Source organism: Plectropomus leopardus, chromosome 3 (assembly GCF_026936395.1).
Source record: "Plectropomus leopardus strain MGB_pleo_1.0 chromosome 3, ASM2693639v1, whole genome shotgun sequence".
Taxonomy (NCBI): Eukaryota; Metazoa; Chordata; class Actinopteri; order Perciformes; family Serranidae; genus Plectropomus; species Plectropomus leopardus.
The window spans coordinates 16,444,552-16,466,049 of NC_142178.1; the positions used below are offsets into that span (position 1 = coordinate 16,444,552).

Below are 21,498 nucleotides of genomic sequence, written 5' to 3' on the forward strand. Positions count from 1 at the left end.
TAAGCTTCCTTTTACGTAGTTGGCATGTGTAGTTCAGTAGAAAGAAAATAGTTCCTAGATGACACTGCTCACAACAAGATCAGTGGATTATCTTGAGTAACCGGGCCATGATCTCTGGAAGGAGAGACTGCTGTTAATTTTTTCATTTATGTTTTTTGCTCTTTGAGCAACACAAGCCAAGTGCCATCTAGTCCCAATATATTAGAGAGAAGGCCGATATCTCCGGCAGCTCACACCAAAAACACCTAGATCAATTAAAATGGCACCACAGGAAAGAGGTAAAATTATGTAATTTTGAAAATTCTTGTTCTTTCCTTGAGCATTTCCATTTTAAGATGCTTTATACTTCTACTCCACTAGATTTCAGGTAAAATATTCCAAAAAAAATCTACACATAACTGACAGCTTTAGTAACAGATTACTCTTTGGATTGAAATTTTACACAGAAAGCCAATGTTGAGTTTTCTGGAATGAAATATGGCTAAGAGCCATTCTGCTGCTGCTGAGCAGCAGCAGCACTTTTGTTTCACTTTTTATTGCTTGAACTTTTACTTAAGTTAAATGTTGAATTCAAGGTAACAAGTCAGGTATATCTGTATGCAAGTGCCTGCAAAAGTTTGAATAATCGGCTTTAATTCACATCAGATCATGTTGTCGTCTTCATTCAACAGGAGCACCATTTAGGACGAGTCTCTGTTTCCCAGACAGCAACATTAGCCCACATCCATTGGGATGTAAACAAAAGGCTAAAAAAGGACACCGAACAGGAGTGGCCTGTTCATATCAGTTTATACAGCAGCTATAAAACAGGGACACGCACAATAAAGGTATATAGATGCTATCTTCATCTCCTGCGCCCTGATTTTTTAAAATTTTTAATCTCTCTCAACAATACCTGCCTTCAAAACAAGTTTTTATCAGATGCACCACAATTTTTGTCACAAATGGTAACCAAAAACTCCCCCTCTATACTGTATGTGACAGTGTTTGCTGTATAACATTATTTGAATACAGGGGTGATATATTGATACACTGCGATGGAGACGGTGACAGAGAAGTAAGGAGGTCTCAACTAAGGGATTTTCCTGAGTTCATTCTGCTGCAGCTCCACCCTGAGCCTCGGGGTATTAACAAGTGGCCTAATGTCACGACAGGGATGAAAAGATGATCTGCTCTGTAACAGAAACCTGTAATTACGGTGCGTGAGATGAATCAGATCTGTGGTTTGTGGGAGATTTCTGACAGGCCGACAGCTTAATCACATTGTGCGTGTGGTCTCAGAGAAGCTTTGGAGAATCAGCTGAAGACGAAACGCTGTTTCTGGAAGGATGGCCTGAATACACACAAGAAAACAATATCTCGGATACAAAAGGCCTCCACGGGAAAGTTTCTCAGTTTGTGGTGACAATTTTGATTCAACAAACATTCAGAATGATATATTGCCCCTGTTAAGAAGCGTGCGAGTAGTCCTTATGATGCTGAACATAAAAGCATTTTTTCTGTTTGCCTCAAATGCTCGTCATATGTTGAAATAAAAGCCATTTTAACGGTTCAGTTGCTGCTTAGCCTGTGTAGACATTTAGAGTGTCTCATCTCACACACACAAATCCCCACTCATCAAAAAGTTGGGAATATATTAATATGTGTAATTTTTGTGGAATAAAGTTGATTATTCATGGTTAATCAGTTTTTACTTGTTGACAGAGAGCCCCAGTCCTAAAACCTGAAAATCAGTTAGCATTTCAGCACCTTCAGCTCCCTTGTCAATGGGTTTTTGTTTAGAAACCTTAAATAAGGTCTGTGCTTAACGCAAGTTCAGTCTTAAATAAAATTAAATAAATAAATAGTAAAACATAAAAAATGTATTTTATTTTTTACTGCTGACTTTTTAAAATTTGATCTCATGCCCTTTTAATCATTTTTGAGTCCCACTCAGGCAATGCAACTGAATTTTATTGTATTCACCTGTAAAATGATGATAATGTCGTTCTTTTAAGCCTAGCAATAAAACTTTTAACTTCTGGTGATTATATTTGGGCTTCAAAAATCCTGAAAGTGGTGTCACTTGTGAAGATTGTCTTCCTGAACAAAACATGTAAGCATCACAAACATTTGCTTACCACAGAGCTTATTTCCTACAATAATCCAAAATCCAAGGGAAAAATCTCATAGGCTTTTTGATGTGGGACCCAGGGTGACATGAGCTTCCAGGTTGACCTACAGAAAAACATCATCCCAGGGCGCTCTATTAACAACTGCAGCTTTAAAAGTCCAATGTGTAGAATTTTAGAGGGAAACATTGGCCGATATGAAATATAATAAGTGTGTTGTTTTTTTTTGTTTGTTTTGTTTTTAATTGCATAATCACCTGAAATAATTTTTTCCCCATTATTTCAGAATAAGCCAAAAGTGTTTCATAGACTGTGTATATTTATACAAGTCTTTGGTTTATCTACATAGAAGGTGGGTCCTCTTTCATGTTTCACCATGTTTCTACAGTCGCCTACAACAGACAAACCAAACACCAGTACTGGATTAGAGCTTTTGCATTTTCGCATTGGCCACTGCCCCTCTGCAACAAGCAGAAAAACAGATTTAAAAAAATTTTTTTTTAACATGAATCTGCTTTTATCAGATTAAATCAACTGGTTCATTTGTTTTGGAGTGGTAGAGACCTTTAAAAAAATACCAAAAAAAAACTTCTGAACATCTGGATTAGACAAAAAGTGGACAAACATTAGCAGGTGCTGGGTTAGCAGCCCCTCTATTTGTAATGTGAAAATGCCTTATACAGTGTTTTGACTGGTTTTAATCCCCTGGTCTGTTTGTTTTGGAAAGGAAGTGACCTCTGCAGATAATTTGGCTCCTGGTGAAAACCTCCTGAACAATGAACACTGATGGAATTCTAACCAGGAGTTCAGGTTTGGCACATGGAAGAAGTTTAATGTGGTTGCAATCTGAAATCCTCACTGCAAGATGTCACTAAATCCGATACGCTGCTCCTTTAACTGAGGCCTGGCTATTTTCTAAAAGGTACATTACACGACAACACTTTTTTTTTCCCCCACAAAAGACATCAGACTGGCAACGCTATCATCCGGCCTTCTGCATGCATGACATGATTTATTTCAAAAATCCAGAGATTTTACACACATAAACTATAAATCATATAAAAGACTCAAAGCAATTTATTTCCATTCCCACCTTCAAAAAGAGGGAACATGACTGGCGAAAGTAGCCCACAGGAAAAACAAAAAAAAAAACAGGTACCAAAGTCTGTCAGCCAAACTGCAACAATATCATGCTCTTTATAATATAAACAGAATTTAGAAAAAAATCATCGTTCATCTCCTTTCATCCCTCCTTTGTTCCCATCGTCTTGCACATATTCAGAAAGCTGTCATACCGCTCCTCTCCTTCAAACTCGTTGCATTCATGAATCTGTCACTGAAGCAGACTACAGTATCGTCCAAAAGAAAATGTACACTGATCCTTCAGATACAAAAACTAAAAGCATCAGTTACACAAATAATTGAAATTAAATTAACAAGCAACCGAAAACATTTTCTCGTACAAGCTTTGAAGGAGACTGTGGAAATAGACTGGGGTTCAGATTGTCTTGTGTTTGAAGTGATTGATTATCTCAGTGGTCACAGTCGAGGTCAAATCAAGTGCCAACGTCTAATTGTTTCCAAATATCTGCAAGCTGGAAAAAATTGAATATCAATGAAAAAATCCCTGTAGTTAATTTTGCTGGCAAATCGTATTCCGTGATTAATCTGAAAAGCCCTTCGTTGCCTGTACTTTTATATTATTATTTTGCAAGTATTGAATATTGAATAGCAGCTGGTCTCTACTGTTTTCAATTTCAGTGGCTATTGCTCTTTGGCAGTGTCCTAGCTCTTGTATTTTTTTAAGTATATTGTGCTCTCCTCTCATGAATTGAGGTGGTGTGTTGGTTTGTAAAGGGCAATCATATTACTCCGAGATATGCGTCAAACACACGCACATTCGCGCACACACGCACACACACACACACGCACACACACACACACAATGAAAACACAGACACAGAGCATGCACACAAAGTAGGCTCAGGGGTCAGGCTACACACCCTTCCAAACAAAACTAGATTTGCACCCCTTACTGTGCATACATCATAAAAACGCCATCTAGCTATCTGCAACATGCTCATAGGCCAAAAAATAAAGGGCACTCATGCGCGCCTACTCATGCAGGATCTCACACACACATGCAGGATCTCACACACGTACACACACACCTCAGCAATATGGCAAAGTTAGTCATTGTAAAAGTGCGGATTAGTCCCAGTTTCACAAAGTTGTTTTTATTTGCCATTTAGTATTGGAATATTTTTGCCAGTCAAAGACACTTAATTTCACAGTGCAACACAGTATGACAAACACTGACATTAGGGTCAAGACATATCATATGGGTGAGGTTAAAAAAAAGTCCATACAAAAAAAGGTAAAATAAATTTTTTAAAAAAGTGCAAACTTAACAGTCACTGAAAATAGCATTAATTCAAATATTTTTGTGTTATTGTGCGAATTTATGTCCACTATAGAAACAAAAATTATCAGTAGCAGCAAAACAAAAACAAAAAAAAAAGAAAATAAAGAATATGGACCATTTTTAAAACATTATAAAGATCACAATGACATTGCCAATCACTGTTTTACTTAAGATATCAATATGGCATCAAATGGATATCAGTACGAATGTAGACATAAACACACACTCAATCTGTCAAGCACACATACACAAACATACACACAAACACTTGGTCACAGTTAACAGGTGCCAAGGACATTGCGGTGGGAGTCAAGTTTTAGCTCGGTACCATATCAAAAACAATACATATTTCACACACTGTTAACACAGAATGCCAAAGTGAGGATTTATAAACTGCACATGCACGCGCTCACACACATACACACGAAACCTCGAAGAGGACAACTAAGGATGTGATTTTTTTTTTTCTTCTCTTTTTTCTCTCTACGATTTTCTCCCCTCTGGTGAGAAAACAAATGTGTTAGCCCTAATCCTCCCTTCCTAGAGGAATGGTTTTCTGTGAGGAAAGACACTTGCTCTTATTTCTCTCTCAGGTAGAAAATGTGACAGGAACATGTCTGATAGATGGATCGCTCTATGAAGCAGCACTCTGGTTCGAAAAATGAAAAAGAAAAAAAAAAAAAGGGATAGGAAACACAGATAGCGAGATTATCTTACAGCTAAGTAGAATTCAGTGACTACGGATGAAGAAATTCATATTGAATCCTATTCCCCCGGAAAAAGAAAGATTATCACCCGGAAAATGAACAGAGTTTAGACCCCTGTCTGTCTGTCCCTAACTACATGTAGTAAGGTCTCAAAAAAGTCTAAATAATAGTGCCGCCCACAGTCAGTTCCATGTACTGCGTGTGCAGCAAGTGTGCAAGTGTGTGTGTGTGTGTGTGTGTGTGTGAGAGAGTCTGTGTTGGTCTGTCTCTGTCGGTCAAGCTATCTTGAGGTTAAGAATCCCGTTAAAACTGTCCCTGTCCTCCCAGTAACAGACCGTTCTGTGGCTCTTTTTCCCTGCTTGGTTACTGATTTCCCTCCCTCTCTTTCCCTGAACTCTCTCCTGCTGGTCTCCATCTGTCCCACCTTCTCTATCCCCCTCAGTCTCTCCTCCAAGTCCTTCTCTCTGTCCCTCTCTATCTGTCCCTACCAGTTAGTTTTTCTGTGTCGGGTCCCTGCCTAGTTAATCTAGAGGTGTCCCTCTGTCCCACCCTCCCACCCGCCCACCCTCCCTCTATGGACAAACACATAGGGCGTGGGGCCGTCCGTCAGGGGGAGCGGCCAATAGTGTCCCTCTCCCTCCCCCCAGATCAGGGCAGTGCAATACACAGATGGATGAGTTTCCCATTCACCCTCCTCCTGCTGGCTCACCTGGGAGAACGGATACAAAGGGAGAGTGGAAACAATGAAGCTGACTTCCGTACGAAAGCTCGGATAACTTTGAGTTCAGACAGGGATTCCCACACATTATGGATAATGTAAAATTATAAAATTCAATACTGTTCCATGGCTTTTCAAGGTTTTCTATTGACATTTTAAAGAAAGCATGCCCTCCAGATCTGGGTCTGTGGGTTTGTGAAGGCACGTTTTCTTTAAAAATCTGCAGTGATAAAAATTCAAAATACAGCCACTTTAAGTTGTATGCCCCTCCCCTAAAGCCAAAAGTGATTTAAAAAATATTTGATATGCTTTCATATTAAGAGAGAGACGGGACACGGGGGGAAGAAAATGAAGAAACGTTGCTCGTGAACATATAAACAAAAAAACAACTAAAACGCATCGTCAGCTACAGAAAATAAATCTGTTATGTTACATTAACGCAATTTAATTTATTCCACACAACAAATTTCCACAATTTTCCCCAAAATTTCAATGATTTTTACTAGTTCTATGACTTTTCCAGGCTTGGAAAGTGTGGCTGTGAAATCCCATGACTTCTTCAAGTTTTCCATGACTGTGGGAACCCTGTTAGGATAATGATGTGTGCAGGTTTACCTCTTGGGTGGTGTAGAGAATCTAAACGCCGTAGCAGGCTGCCAGTCTCTCCTTCAGCAGTGGGGGGAACTGCTCTGAGAACTGCTGCCAGTTCTCCTCCCCAACCTGCTCCTTAAAACCGTGCAGGATCTGGAAACGGAGAGAGAGGGAGATTCATTTCAGGAACGTCCTCCATTTATTCATTTTTATTTATTTAAAAGGGACAAAGCATATTAATAAACATCAGTATAAAATACAAGCATAAACAAGCCGGAAATAAGAATCTTTTATAGCCAGCTCACGTCACTTCACCGTCTTTATCTGCGGTGCGAATACCAATAGAAAAACACCCCTTAAATTCCCTGTGCTCCAGGATCCTCTGGTAGCCCCAGCTTTTGTTTGACTGCTTGCAAATTTCTTATTAAATTTCAGCCACTGAAGTGCATCAACTATATATTAATAGCTATTTTTGTGGCCCTGTATGGTAGACAGTGTCTGTTTCAAAATATAGTTTAAACACCTTTTTCGTTTTAGTTTATCTTGTGTACGATGTACAATTCTGTGAAGAAGCATTGATAGATCTTTTCACTCTCAGGCCGGCCCTCTCACATCACACACATTTATTTGCCCATTATTCATTTTAAAATATTTGTGCAGCTCTAATAATATTAGAGTTTAATGAAACTGCAATAATCTGTGGCTGGGTAGTATTACTCCAGCATTTCTGGATTTATAATGAAGCTGTCTTGTATGGGCTTCTGTGTGCACCTTACTTGATGGGAACAAGGTCTACAATGCTCACAGAGCCAAAGGCAGGGGCCATCAGGGGCCCCATCTGACAACATTTGCCCTGGGCCACTGAAAGGTTAATCCAGCCATGGACTGTAAGTCAGTGAATTTGATATTCATCATACGTATCTTCCCAGTGTACCCACTGTTCTCATGCCAGTCACAAACTCGCAGCATGCTGCTGGAAAACAAAAACGTTGTTTCAAAATGCTGATGGTGTCAACAAGCAGCCAAACAGCTGCCGAGCTGCTCCAACCGAGCCACAGTAAGATTTATCACAGAAAAGAGAGCAGTAAGTGTGTGCAGTGCGCTTTTCCTCTAGACAAAACTCACTGTCAAGTTCAAACAGAAACTGTGTAATAATAATGATGCAAAACAGGCTTAATTACCAGGTTAATTTGGTGTGCTGTCAAAACAGTGGTTTGACGTCCCAACAGGAATATTAGTGAAAGCATTACATTAATTCTGGATTAAATACATGCATTGGTGGATTTCGCACACAATTTGCATGCAGAGCGTTACAGCCTTTATGCTGTAAGCTCCTGAGGGGGAGTGTGTTCATTTCTCTGCAGAACAAGAGCAGTGTCCTTGTTGCTGAGATGAACACTTTGCTTTGCCGGAGGTCTCTACACCTCACGGTGACTCATGCAGCGGGGGGAGAGGACAGCGATGATGTCATGGTGAATTAAAATCCGCCTCCGTTGTTTTGAAAAATACTTTCTCCTTAATATGAGCTGAACTTTGCTTCTTTCTACCTGCTGATCAACACAACCGGTGAGCCACTCACCTTGTAGAACATGTCTCTCAGATCGTCTTTAGGATTCACCCAGGAGGCCACTGCGTCACAGAAGAAGATGAAGTCCTGAATAAACACAGAGGAAGAGGTGAGGAGGGTTTAACCCCTTCAAACCTGAGCAAATTGGAATGGTTTCTTTCAAAAACCTGGGAGATAAATGAACAGTTTATGGATGGCTTTAAAGTAAGCAAGAAATTAAAAAAAATAAAAAATTACAAGTAAGAAGAAGAAAAAAAAAAATTTAAAGTAAAAACCAAAAACCATAAAAAAGTTTTTTTTTAAATTCTGTAATATAATTCTAAATATATAAGTAAGAGAATTATAAATATAGTTTTATAGATATTTTCTTCTATTTTTTAAAAAATAATATTCAAACATGTATCCCAGTGTATTTTTGGATCATGTGCTTTTCACCTCTTACTAATCCATTTTTTTTTTTTTGCAATTTGTAGGATATTTCTCGCCAAGTTGCACATTGTGTTTTCCTTGTTTGTTGAACGAAATTAAAACAGATTTTCTCGGCTTTCAAAGGTTTAAATGACTACCAGAGGCGTCTGAATGCAGCACAAGAAATCTGAGATGGATCCAGGTATTAAAGGGTTAAACACCAAGCTCTCAAACATCTGCCAGACAAATACAGACTGTGAAAGCTACGACTTGATGCCCACAGTGCACACTGTCTCACCTGCACCACACCTCCTGGGTTCACGCCGATCATCATGCAAATCCCGCGGAAAGCCGAGTCCTTCTCTTCATTGTCTCGGATGTTCCGCAGAGACGTACACCTGCAGCAATTATTAACCAATTAGCAGCCGTTAAAGTCAAAGCTGTCACTACAAAGAGTTTGACTCTCTTATCTTGTCTGTGAGAGAACATTTCTGAAATGAGAACACGAGAGCAAAAACTGTAACAGAAAAACTGTCACCCTATCACTGTGTGGGAGGACATTTGTCTTTTCACTAAGCTTGAGAAAACTCGCGGACTTGAATGTGTCATTCTCGCTGCTTGCTGAATCCAATTATTTCGAGAATGCGTCTAAAGAATGTCAATACTGCAATGTGATCGCACAAAAAAGCAAAAGGGGAAAATGTGAAAATTTTGCATTGTCTGATGGGGATAAGAAACTGCCACAAATGTGTCCTTCAAGTAAGCTAATATGACTACAGTATGTGCAGAGTGGAAACAAAGAGAAGAGAAGAATGTGGTGAGACCACAGAGGACGACAAAAAGAGAGATGTAATGTGCAAATGTTGTCAATTAAAATCACACCACAAAAATGCCACAGAATTTGGAATTAAAAGACAAAGAGATTAAATTTTTGCTCACCAGGGTCGGATAAATTGGGGCAGCATGGGCGCAACCTCCTGAGGACACACGTAGCCCAGGCGACCGATGGTGATTGCTGGAGAAGGAAAGACGGGAGTCGGCACTGATGTTAGAGAAGTGTGTGTGCAGTATCATGACACTAACTGCACTGTCAGCCCGAAAATATAACCAGGGTTCCCCACATTTTCATAAATTTCAAAACTTTTCCATGACTTTTCAAGGACCCATGATCATTTTTTTCTTGCTCCACTTGCCCGGCATTTTTCAAACATTTCGGATTCAAACGTAATTTCAGCTAGCTGACATACATGAAGGGAGAGACGGGACACAGGGGAAAAACTGAGAAATGTATGTGACGGTAAACTAAATGCCACATTGACACATATCAGAGCTACATGACACTGTCAGTGTCATAAAATGAATTTTCCATTTTGTTACATGATGGAAGGTTATCCACGGAAGATTACTGTAACAATTTCATTACACACACAAAAAAATCCATTACTTATGTGAAGACTTTCAGTGATTTCTCATCCTTTGAAATCTGGGTTAACGTTGATTTTCTTGTGCTGCATTGAGACGCCTTTCAAAGGTGTTTTCAGCGCTGAGCATATTGGTTTGATGTCTTTTGAAAACATGGAAAAAGGGCAAAGAGCAAACTGACAAAAAATGTCCTGCAAATCTCAAGAATTTAGTATTTTTAGAAAATTACATTAAAAAAAGCTTAGGAAAGTGTTGAAAAAACTATATTTATAATCAACATGATTTTTTTCAGAATCATTACTTTTAATCACCTTTTTCAGGCCATTTCCTTGTTTGTTCTTGGGTTGTTTTTTTTTTTGCTTTCCTTTTTTCTGTTTATGTTCAGGTAATTTTCTCGTACTTTTGACTAATTTGTTGTAAATTTTGGGGTTCTTATTGCCTTCTTCCCATTTTGAAAGAAATCAGTCCAGTTTACTCAGGTTTCAAAGGGTTAAAATTCAATGACTTTTCCAAAACGTTTAATCATTTTTACTTATCCCATGACTTTTCCAGGCCTTGAAAACACGTTTGTGAAATTCCATGACTTTTCCAAGCTTTTTTATGACCGTGGGAACCCTGTATTTCTATTAAATCTGACATGTTCCCCTTGAAACACAGGTATTAAAAATATGGGTGTACCGGTGTTCTCCAGCAGGGTCTTGGGGGTGTTGGGTCGATTAATAATCTCAACGAGCTGGTTCAGAACCATGGCGATGTATGGCTGCATCTCCACTCCTGACAGACAAAAACACATCAATATACCAGATGTTCACCTGCACAAGCACTTAACTGCATCACATAAAAACAGATTTGCTCCAACTCACCCATCTGCATACAGATCTCTCCTATGGCCCAGGTAGCATTGTTGCAGACAGAGATGAACTCGGGGTTCAGGTTTGTCCCAAGGATCGGCATGAATTCAGCTGCAGGGAACAAGCAAAAAAAACAACCTTTCATCACAAACAAAAAAAAAACGGGGGGGGGCAGAGCAATGCACACATCGTGTATTTGTGTGTATGTGAGTGAGATAATTACCAATACACGGTTTGACGTGAGGGAAGCAAGCCTTGGTCAAGTCACCCAGTAGAGCAAATGAACTCTGTCTTACTTCAGGCATCGTATCCTGGGGCAAAAGAGACAGAGAGACAAAGAGAAATGTGAACACACACCGTTAACAGAGTGCAAGAACTGTTCAAGGGCACCCGACCACCAGGATATCAACTTGTGCTTAATATTTAAAAATCTTCAAACGTATTTTTCCACCATACACTATCTGGTAGTCAGTGGTTGGATTTTTACAGCCAATGTCCGCACGCATTCCAGCTCTATTGCCTCCAATGGAGACGATACACTGAAATTTAAGTACGTGGGTCAGCACCATTTCCATGCTTGCATACGCCAGCAATGCGCACAGTAGGCTGAGTCTGTACACCATTTGTCGGGTATCGTAGCCGACAGATACGCCGATTCTACAGCTAAATTTGAGCAGAGTATGCGTCTCCATGACCACATGTCCAATGCAAACACAAACAAATGAAGGGAGATTGATAAAAGAGCAAACCGTTGAATGTTGTTCGAGCTTAAATAAAATCAGATTGTGAACATCACTGTCCATGCAGGCAATTATTTGTCAACTATGAAAGCTAGCATGGCTTTTGTCCTGTAGGCTGACGTTGTTTGTTTTGTCAGCTGACAGTTACGTGGTTGCTTCTGCTGGCTGACACATTACACTCTGTCTAAATAGCTCTCCCGGCCCTTGGCGTAACGTGTTGAGCGGTGCACCGGTGCACTGAAATGGAGCACAGCCAGTGTGTATGTGCTCACTGGTTATGTGTCCAGAGTGCCTCTTTCACACTTCTTTTTGCCGCTTTGCTATCTTTACAGCAGAACAGATTGTGTCTCAGGAGCATAAAATTCATTTGTGTGCACAATTTCATTTGTGCATATATGCTGTTATTTACTCGAGGTGGGAGAAAATATCAGCAAAGTATTGCAATCATTTTCTTGGCAATATTGTATCAATACTTGGATGCCACGATTGTTTTTTTGTATTGAACAAATTATTAATATTGCAAAAACGAATTTATTTTTGGTAGCCTATGACAATACTAAACTCAGTTGCTTTTTCAGTCCACTACATCGATTTTGCTGCAAAAAAAGACTGGAAACTTATTCTTCTTAGAATTAACAAATGTTGAAAAGTTTTTCTTACATACTTTAATTTACAGTAAAAAAAAAAGGGGATTGAGTTGTAACATATGGGAAAGTAGGTTACTGCAATGCTCATCATTTCGCAAAATGTTTAAAATTGCAATACCATTAGATTGTAAGTTAGGTATCAGGACAACATTGTATTGTGGGCCCTCTGGTAATTCCCAGCCCTTTCATTTACTGGCATTGGACTTAAAATTTGGGGTACAGATTGATAAGATTTTACCAATACCAGTGCTACTGTCAATTCTGCTTATTAGTCTGATTCTTTATTGATTCCCTTTTTGAACCCTGATTATTATTTTGATCAACATCAAAATATGAAGACCTTCACGATTTTCAGTGTCAACGCAACTATTTTATATTACTATTATATTACTATTTTATTACCTCAGAGTCTGAACACAATATAGTTGTGTGGCGCTAATGTCATTATACCATCAAATATTTACCCTCCACATGCTGCTGCGCTGGGAGGCAGCGACACTCGTGTCAAAGACGGCACAGAAAGATGTTTCAGCGTATTTCCTGTTGTTTGCCCCTTACTTGAGATTATTATGTTACAGATATTACAAGGAGCGCTCTGTCACCTCTCTTTGTGAAATGAAGTGGCCCTTCAGACCGACTACACCTCTCCACCATGACTCCTTCTTGTTGCAAATTTCCATCAGTGTCGACGCATGAGTTTGACGCCATCGTTTTGCGACGCGCAACTGTCAGCAGAACATGCAAGCGTCAATAAACGGCGCTGATAAGCTCAGTGGCAATTCTAACGGATCAGACAAAGAATCAACAGTTCTCAACAAAAACCTGCCCCAACGCTTCTTGCAATGATTTTTTAAGGATGAATTTGATCTGCTTTTCACAAAGTGAAACTAGTTTTTCATGCTTGTAAGGCAAAAGCCGAACTCACATACAGTGTATCTTTCCGTTTCTGTGTCGGATAACGGAAGAATAATTAAATCTGATCACAGCTCATGAATAACATGTTGACTGGCATTCATTACCAAGCTGCTGAGCTGCAGGTAAAATCGTTATTTTATAATCTCAACATTGTTTGATGAAATAAAGCGGTAATGTAAGATCGGTTATATTGATGCTTAAAATGAGTGATTGCAGAAAAGCAACAAATGATTTACATTTTCAGGTACAGTCAAAAACAACGGTTACCAAATCTAAATGAGCTGCCAACACATACAGCTGCTTGTTAACCACCTCTAAACTATCCAATAAAAGCTTCTGAAATGTTTTCCTGAAGACATTAACGGAACCACTCTGAAATTTTGAGGACGTTGAGGTCTTTTTCCATTTGAGTTTGTATGCTCTTACTGGAAGTTGCTTTGGCCAAAAAGTGTCTGTTAAAAGACTGTAATGTTCCAAGTGAAATGAGGCCTCGACTCAACAAATTGGAAAAAATAATTTAAGTTAAAATTAGACTCACACACTGGCTCTCCTCACCTGCATGCATTGGAAAAGCAGCGTCATGATGTTGCTGCGAGCCACAAGCGTGTCCACGTGTCCCCCCAGTCCCTCGGCTAAACCGCTTAAAAGATCCAGAGCCACAATCATGAAGTCCTTGTCAGGGGCTTCGTACTGGTCTGGCTGCTGACTGTACATCTGAATCAGACAGGAGAGAAAGCAGAGGGAAATGATCAGCAGTGGGACAACAGGAGAAAAGTCTAATTTATGTAAAAAAAAAAAAAGAAAAAAAAAAGAAAAAACATGAATTGAAATCTAAAGTTTTCATGGCAGTGAGTGCGTGTGGCTCACCATGGCTTGAGCCAGTGTTTTCTGGACCAGGGTGACACAGCGCTGGTAAACAGGTTCGCAGTAGGGGAGGAAGCCACTCTGCAGCGCCGTGGCAACAGACGACAGACACTCCAGCAGAGGAAAGAGATCTTTGTCTTCATCCTTCAGCTCGTTCCACTTGGCTATCAGCGGAGGCATCAGCTTCTGTATGTACTCCTGAAAACACAAGTGTGTGTTTATGTCATTCATTTGTTCATGAACCACAAATTTTAAGACGTTACAAACAAACCAAGACTGTGCAAATGTGCTCACAGGCTGGTTGAGATGGTGCCCCACAGAGTCCGCCAGCGTTCCTATGGCATCATAGAGGATGAGCAGGTTCTTGTGTTGGTACTTCCCAAAAGCAAAAACCAGCGTATCCAGGATGAAGCTCAGGTAAGGCACCAGCTCTGTACATGCCTCCTCCTCCAGGGTGGCGAACGCACTGCGGGAGAGACGAGATGTTAGATGGATGGATGACATCTGAAAAGGACTCTAATTTGCAAAGACTCATGGCACTTCATTGATTAATTTGTGATTCATTTCACTTTGTAAACAAAAACTTTTGTCATTTGTACATTTCTATCGACTTTGTATTACTACTTAGTCTTGAAATTTTGATCAGTTATGCAATCTTTGTCTTTATCTTTTTATGAATGATTATAAGTATTTAATAGGGGAGGTATCGCCATGAGCCATTTTTGCATATAACCTCTCCTGCAGTGTTTAAATTTTTCCTTTTCTGTCTTTTCTATACATGTGCAAATAAACAAATAAATAATAAATGAGCTAAAAGCAAGGAAACGCAGGAGGGGGACACATGGAAGAATTGTACCTGCACGCCGCTTCTTGTACCCTCTTGTTGCCGTCCAGGATGCGTTTGAGCAGCTCAGTCATGAGAGGTTTGAGGTGAGCGTCAGGGGGCTGGCTGACCACCCAGTGGGCGTAGCGGCTGAGCGTCCAGCAGGCGATGGAGCGCACCAGGGCCTTCTTGTCGCACAAACACTGGATGAGGTGGGGGATGAGCTCGGGCAAGTAAGGTACCATGCCTTGCATACAGCCTGGAGAGACAAAACGATTTAATATGTCTTAAAAGCAAAAGTGCAACCTATGCTTATTCGCTTTCTTGCCTTGGGCCCTATGATTTCCACCACGTGGAAAACATAAATGAATTTACAGAATTTTTCCAAAAATGGAATCAGCAACATAGAATATTGTGGGATTTACCAAAATGTGGATGAAATTTACAAAAATCAGGGCTTTCCCTTCTATTATAAGCATTATTTAGCACAGTCCCTAAGACAAATGAATTTAAAAAACTGTGCTGTTATGTTTTGGTGTCATTTATGGGCACACTGCTTCTGTCCTCTGTTCTCTGTGTGTTTAGTACAGGGTTTAAATCCTTTACCAACTCCGGGGACAGTTACATCAGGCCACTAAACACAACCAGCCAGGTGGTCAGGCCAGCGCTCAAAAAAGCTTAAAAAAATAATTTCACTGTCTGACTTCAACAACAGCTGGTTTGACTGTGGACGTGCGAGGGACAGCTAGACTGGCCACAGCATATTTCTCGGTCAGCTGGATTCGGGGAAAAAATAAAATGCTATCTGGGAAAAAATTCAAATGGATTTCTTAGCCAAGAGTCGATCATTAGATCAATGCCAGTCTCATATCTGTACATTAAATGTGAAGCTACTATCAGTAGCTGGTTAGCTTAGCTTAGGATAGAGACTGGAAACAGCAGCAAACAGCCCTCCTGGTCCTGTTCAAAGGAAATTAAATCCAACTACCACAAACGATAAAGCTTTTATAAAGTTGTTCTTCATCTTCAGTAATAAAAATGATCGTGACATTCTCAAACAGTAAAAAATATACCTATTTGACTTAAATATATTGAATTTCAATCACTAGTCTGTGCCGTGTCTCACCCTCAGCGATAGCTCCCAGCACGAGGATACCAGACTCCTTGATGACCCAGTCTGGGTGGAACAGCAGTCCTTTGAGCAGGGGCAGGAGATGAGGGAGCAACTCCTCACGAAACACGTTGGCAAGAACATCGAGAGCCGCAGCTGAACACTTTCCTGAAGGAGAAATGCATCATCAGCCAACATGAACTTTTAACAATAAGCCTTTACCCAAAGAACATTTGTTAAAAGTTTAAGAACAGAAACTAAAAGAGGATTACTAAGGCTGCGTGTTTGTACTGTAACTCACGCAGGTTCCAGTCAGACAGCGTATCATCGTCGTCGTCCTCGTCTTCATCGATGTCCTCCCCCTCCTCGCCCTCCCCTCCTTCATGCTGCAGGGTGACGGTGCGGGACTTGTGGAAGCGAGGCTTTATGTCCTGCTCGCTGTCTGGAACTGCCTCGTCCTCTTCAACGTCGCCCTGGAGAACAACGGAGAGAAAGGTGAATGCAGAATGGACGCAGGTTCAAAATAAAAAAAGAGGAAGAGACGACAAGACGTATGACGGGCTGTGAACACTGAGGGTATCCAGGGGTGGCTCACCTTTAGAAGAATAATGTCGATCTCAGAGTATTTCATCCCGTTCACCAGGATAGGGATCAGTCTAACAAAAAAAAAAGTCAGAAAACCACATTAAAACTCAGATAAAATTCACACTTTTTTTTCAACTTGCTTGTCATCAGCTTGTCTGAAAAAGCGTTTGCATATGAGAACTTACTGGACCAAGTGGCCAGACAGGGCCTCTTTACAGATGGGCTGCTCAGCCAGAGTCAGCCAGAACTCACAGGCCTCCAGAGCCACATTCTCATCTGGGTCCTGGGTCCTCTGCAGCATGTACTGGTGACAGACAGCAAGAAGGTGAGGAGGAAGGAAAAGCTGCATGTTCTCTGCTCAAAGTGGTGTGTGAGATCAAGTCCCATCCTCACCTGGATGATGCTGTGCATGTGTGGGATGAGACGGTCGATGCGAACTTCCAGCAGCATGACCAAAGCCCTGCACACGTTCTTGCGTACTTCACTGTCTTCGTCTCCGGCCAGTGCAAACAGACTCTGGATGGGAATGAGAGATGAGGAGAGAGAGGAAGGACAGGGGATGGGTGGGGGAGACAGAGGAGACGGATGGGCAGGACCAAAAAATGTGAGGAAGACAGAAAAATGCGATGGTTACAACGAGGTGACAGCTTTGGGAAAGAGGCTGTTTTTTATTCTGCTTGTTCTGCATTTATTGCTCTGGATCTCCTACCAGAGCGGAGGGGAGGATGTGTTTCATCACATGATATTTGCTGACATCACAGTCTTCCATGATACCATTTTGTTTGGATTTAATTCAGGGGTCTGCGATCCTTATGAGACAATATCAGTGAATAGCCTCATTGCTTTTTTCTTGGCTGCTTATTCCATCTCCGAAAGGAGCTCAAGGTGAGGAAGCAAGGCTTGAAAACAATGGAAATTAAACTAACACATGACCCTGTGGTGCTCACCTCTATGAAGGTGTCAATGTTATCCATCAGAGCCTGAGCTCGACCGATGATAAACTGGTTCACGCACGCTATAGCATGGGACCTGAGAGAGAGACAAGCAAGAGGGATCTATGATGTTGATTATAACAGGAAGAGTTACAGTGGACGGTCTGAGGCGGAGTGCCAGTAAGACAGTCAGGAAGCAAAAAACAGGCGTTTCACTGACCTGATCTTGGGGCTGCAGTGCTTGAAAAACTGTAAGAATTTAGGGATCATGATATTAAGGGGTCTGTTCAGAGCATCGCTATCCAACAACTCTGATGAATCCTCGCAGATCTTCTGCAACGCTCCAAAAGAACCCTGAAAGGAGGAAAAAAAGAGAAAGAAAAAAATGCTATGAACAAAAGTAACAGGTATAAATCTGATTATTGCATTAACACTGCAAAGCTGTTAGTGTGTCCGTGCAGGTGAGTCCAACCTCGCAGGTGTTATAGTCCTCTGAGTTGAGCAGATTACAGAGCTGAGGCAGCAGTTCCGGCCAGGTCTGCAGCTCCCCTTTAGAGGCTATGGTCGTGATCAGGATACCTTTACAAGAGATGATAAACAAAAAAGTCACACCAGGAGAAATCAGGCTTTAAAACAAGTACCTTAACTCACTGTCGCAGTCAATCATTCAAAACATCTTGAAAATGCAGCGCTTGCTCCCACACAGCAGCATTACCTGCAAAAACCCAACCACCTACATAGTAGTCTGACTCACACTGGCTAGAAATGCAGCCAACACTAGCTTTCTCCATCCTCTCACTCAAACACCCACCGATCGTAGCTCTGATGAGCGGTGAAGGGTCTCCAATGTTGTTGAGGCATTCTCGTTTGATGAAGTCAGCCACGTTGGGAGGGAAGTTCTGGTAGTGAGCCTTAACATTGTTCTTCAGTATCAGACCGCTCAGGGAGCGAGTGGGCTCGTCTTGAGACGGGAGGCAGCAGAGAGGAACAACATAAAAAACACTTTTAAGAACTGGAAAAGAGGAGGTAAGATACAGAAATATTTGCAAGGGACAAGGAAGATTCTTCAGTAAACAAGAACCCCATTATATTTCTGTGCAAATGCCCAAATATTCAAGCTTTATGGATACAGATTTTGGATATCCTTTTACATGTCACATGCTTATAGTTATTTGTACACCCCAAACTTTGTATGTTCAATATTTTTCCTGTAAACTGAAAACTAAGCAAGGCAGATAAGAAAATGACTGTCTGTGGCTTATTACAAGCAAAACACACCACAGCCAAATCCTGAAACTTTCCTTCCAGACCGAGCTTACAAGCCTGACTTGCCAGTCTGTCACACTCTATTGCTCTTAAAAAACCTTACATTTATGATAAAGGGTCAATGTTATACCTTTGATAAGATATGGGGACATTTTATGACATGTTTATAAGGGTGAGGCTACAGAAATCTACTTGCCTTAATCTCTTGATGAGAAGAGAATAATTCAATTTGCTGCTTTTCTTCTTCTTGCCCATCAATATTTTTTATTTATCTTTTGGACTCTAAAAAGTACATAATTTCATGACCTATTTTAGCAGTCTAGATTAAGATGATACTTTACTATGAATGTTCTGTATTGTACCTTACTTATTTTCTGTTTTTGTTTTTGCTATATACCTACAGTATGTAAAAATCCAGTAAACACTTGTTTTTAAAAACCCTCTTCTATTGATTGAATCTTGATATTCGACATGCTTATACATACCTTCAGATTTGAGGCTTGTGAGGACAAAGATGAGATAGTTGTTGAAATCTGGAAACTGGTTAAGTTGCTCCAGTTTCTGCAGGCTCTGTTAAGGAGTTTAACCATCCGTGCACGCATTGCAAAAGCTCACACACCCTCACATACCTTGTTACCCTGTTTGACATCTGGGCAGCGTGGACCGATAAACAACAGCAATCCATCACACCAGTTCTCTCGATGCGAACTGTGCATGACAACAGTCGGTTTTCATTTTCACCCACTTAGACACACAAGCTAAATCTCACACCCTTTTCTCTCACTCTCACGATCAAACACTCTTAAATAAGGATACTTCTTGCACAGCCCTCTGTGTTGCTGTGTCTGGTGACTGGGAGTCCTTGAGTAGCTGAAGCACTTGCTGCAGACCCTGTTCATCTGGCTGCCACTCCATCCTACAGGACAAAAACACACACATTACCTGTCTCTGAAGCATGTACCACACGCACCTTGCTGCCAGCTGGCCCCACCTGGGACCTAAACGCTGCGTGCGCTGCTACTCTAATCACGCAGAGGTAACATAAACTACGCAGTAACGATTACAGAGCAACCAGTGTGCGATGGTACAGTTACTCATAACAAGATGTCAAGTACCTGTGTTAGCCGTTAACCTCACGATCTTCATTTAAGAGAAAATACGACATACATAGTAAACAATTGTCTACGATGTAGCACTGCCATGGCAGCCGCAAATGTTTACGGACATTTTCCGTGTCTGGATTCTTAAAAAACCGAAAGTACTAGTATGCAGCCGTCAGTTAGTTGCTATGTAACTATTGCACAAATAAGTGGCCACGCCAACTATCAATCGCTAGCTGCTTTTTCCACATGCGGCCCAGACGGCACAGACGCAAATGTCTGGCTCATTCAGCTAGCAAGCTAGCTTAGCGTCGCTCCTTTAGTTCACACGTACCAGCTTCACACAAAACACAGCAGCGAAACGCCATCTTACCCTAACTATCAGGACGCCACGTTGCGATGTCAAAGCTGTGTTTACAGCCAAAGCAGAAAAAAACTGCGCAAATGAAGCGCATTATTACTCAAAACGGAGCAGTCGCATATCAGCCCCCCGGCAGCTACCACTAGCATGGCTAGCTAGCATCATCTTGAAAGTACCGCGAAAGATTTTACCTGGTCGCTCCGGTGTGGTAGATCTATATTTCTATAGACGACAGTGCAGTCACGCTGTTACGACTAACATTAAATACACTATGACTGCTATTTGTGTGGCTAAATACAAACTTCTGATCTCTGTGGATCTCTGTAGTTGATATGCTAACTGGTATGTGACAGAGATTGCATGCCTTGCAATCAAGCCGGGTGATCAGTTTGATCACGTTCGGCTTCCGTACTGGACAAAAACTGTCTGGTGAGGTAACCGTGCAGAGACATACAGAAATTATGAGTCTACAGTTTGTTACACAGTTTATGAACAATGTGAGTGTTTGCCAGGGTCTTAAAATCAAATAATCAAGATGCTTTACATATTTTAAATCTGTGAACGGGCGTTATATGAATCATTGTTTTGTGTTTCATTTTTGACCACCAGATGGTGTCAGCCTCAAAGTCCTGCAGTTTTGTTTTGTTTTTTTTACCACTGTATGATTGATCTGTATGAACTGCTTACAGGGCGTGGACACACTATCATGAACACCGCCAGTGCAAACAATAAGTACTGTTGTGAAGCATGTTATGGACAGTTTAGATCACAATATGTCCCAACAGGACTGTGATAATTCATCTCTGGTGTATCCCCCAAAACAAACCGTTTCTTATTCACATTTTTTTCTCTTATCCTTTACAGCATATGTACAATATGTCTGGAATTGTCTACCATTAACATCATTGTCACATTAACTATAATTTGTGTGGTTTTGTTTGTTTGACTGAGGTCATTTAAAATGTTGGCATCATGAGGTGTGGTGGGTGGGGACATAAAGCAGTTAAAGATTCACAATTGGTGTCTTTTGTTTTTATGAGTATTAGCATAACTGCTGTAAGGGACTACTTTTGACAAATAAAGAATATAAACACACACACACACACACACACACACACACACTGATGTAAACAACCAAAGTCCAACATTATAGGCTTCACAGCAGCAGTATGTTTCTAGTCTATCGTGCTCAGTGGTGTAGTGGTAGTTGATGTACTACTTGGTAGATGGTTAGGTTCAGCGGTGTAGCACCAAATTGAGGGCCCTATGTATAAGCACCAGAGTTCCTACAGCTTAAGGTGAGTTAGATTTAAGACTTCTTCAGACTTTTTATTGCCACTCAGAATAAAATGTA

At 40.8% G+C, this 21,498-nt stretch overlaps 1 protein-coding gene across 1 annotated transcript; it reads right to left on the minus strand.

The window, feature by feature from the left end:
- Nucleotides 1–4,326: 4,326 nt before the first annotated feature.
- Nucleotides 4,327–20,554, minus strand: tnpo2b (transportin 2b). Its single transcript, XM_042485035.2, has 24 exons — nucleotides 20,336–20,554; nucleotides 19,500–19,599; nucleotides 19,169–19,244; nucleotides 18,229–18,378; nucleotides 17,890–17,996; nucleotides 17,638–17,771; nucleotides 17,433–17,514; nucleotides 16,879–17,001; nucleotides 16,671–16,789; nucleotides 16,496–16,556; nucleotides 16,202–16,373; nucleotides 15,916–16,068; nucleotides 14,823–15,048; nucleotides 14,261–14,432; nucleotides 13,970–14,164; nucleotides 13,658–13,816; nucleotides 11,024–11,111; nucleotides 10,813–10,911; nucleotides 10,628–10,723; nucleotides 9,467–9,542; nucleotides 8,826–8,925; nucleotides 8,132–8,206; nucleotides 6,577–6,705; nucleotides 4,327–5,952 (listed from the first exon to the last, which is right to left on the minus strand). Exons 2-23 carry the CDS (start codon nucleotides 19,596–19,598, stop codon nucleotides 6,598–6,600), a joined length of 2,670 nt encoding a protein of 889 aa, XP_042340969.1. The 5' UTR covers nucleotide 19,599; nucleotides 20,336–20,554; the 3' UTR covers nucleotides 4,327–5,952; nucleotides 6,577–6,597.
- Nucleotides 20,555–21,498: the final 944 nt, after the last annotated feature.

Bases quoted from the DNA above. Each gene is read 5' to 3' on its own strand.
- tnpo2b (XM_042485035.2), bottom strand. From the start codon at position 19,598: ATGGAGTGGCAGCCAGATGAACAGGGTCTGCAGCAAGTGCTTCAGCTA. The intron at 17,772-17,889 runs GTTGGACTCACC...TCCTCCTTTCAG, and splicing joins AGGACTATAACACCTGCGAG to GGTTCTTTTGGAGCGTTGCA. The intron at 11,112-13,657 runs GTGAGGAGAGCC...CTTTTGCCCCAG, and splicing joins TGCTTTTCCAATGCATGCAG to GATACGATGCCTGAAGTAAG.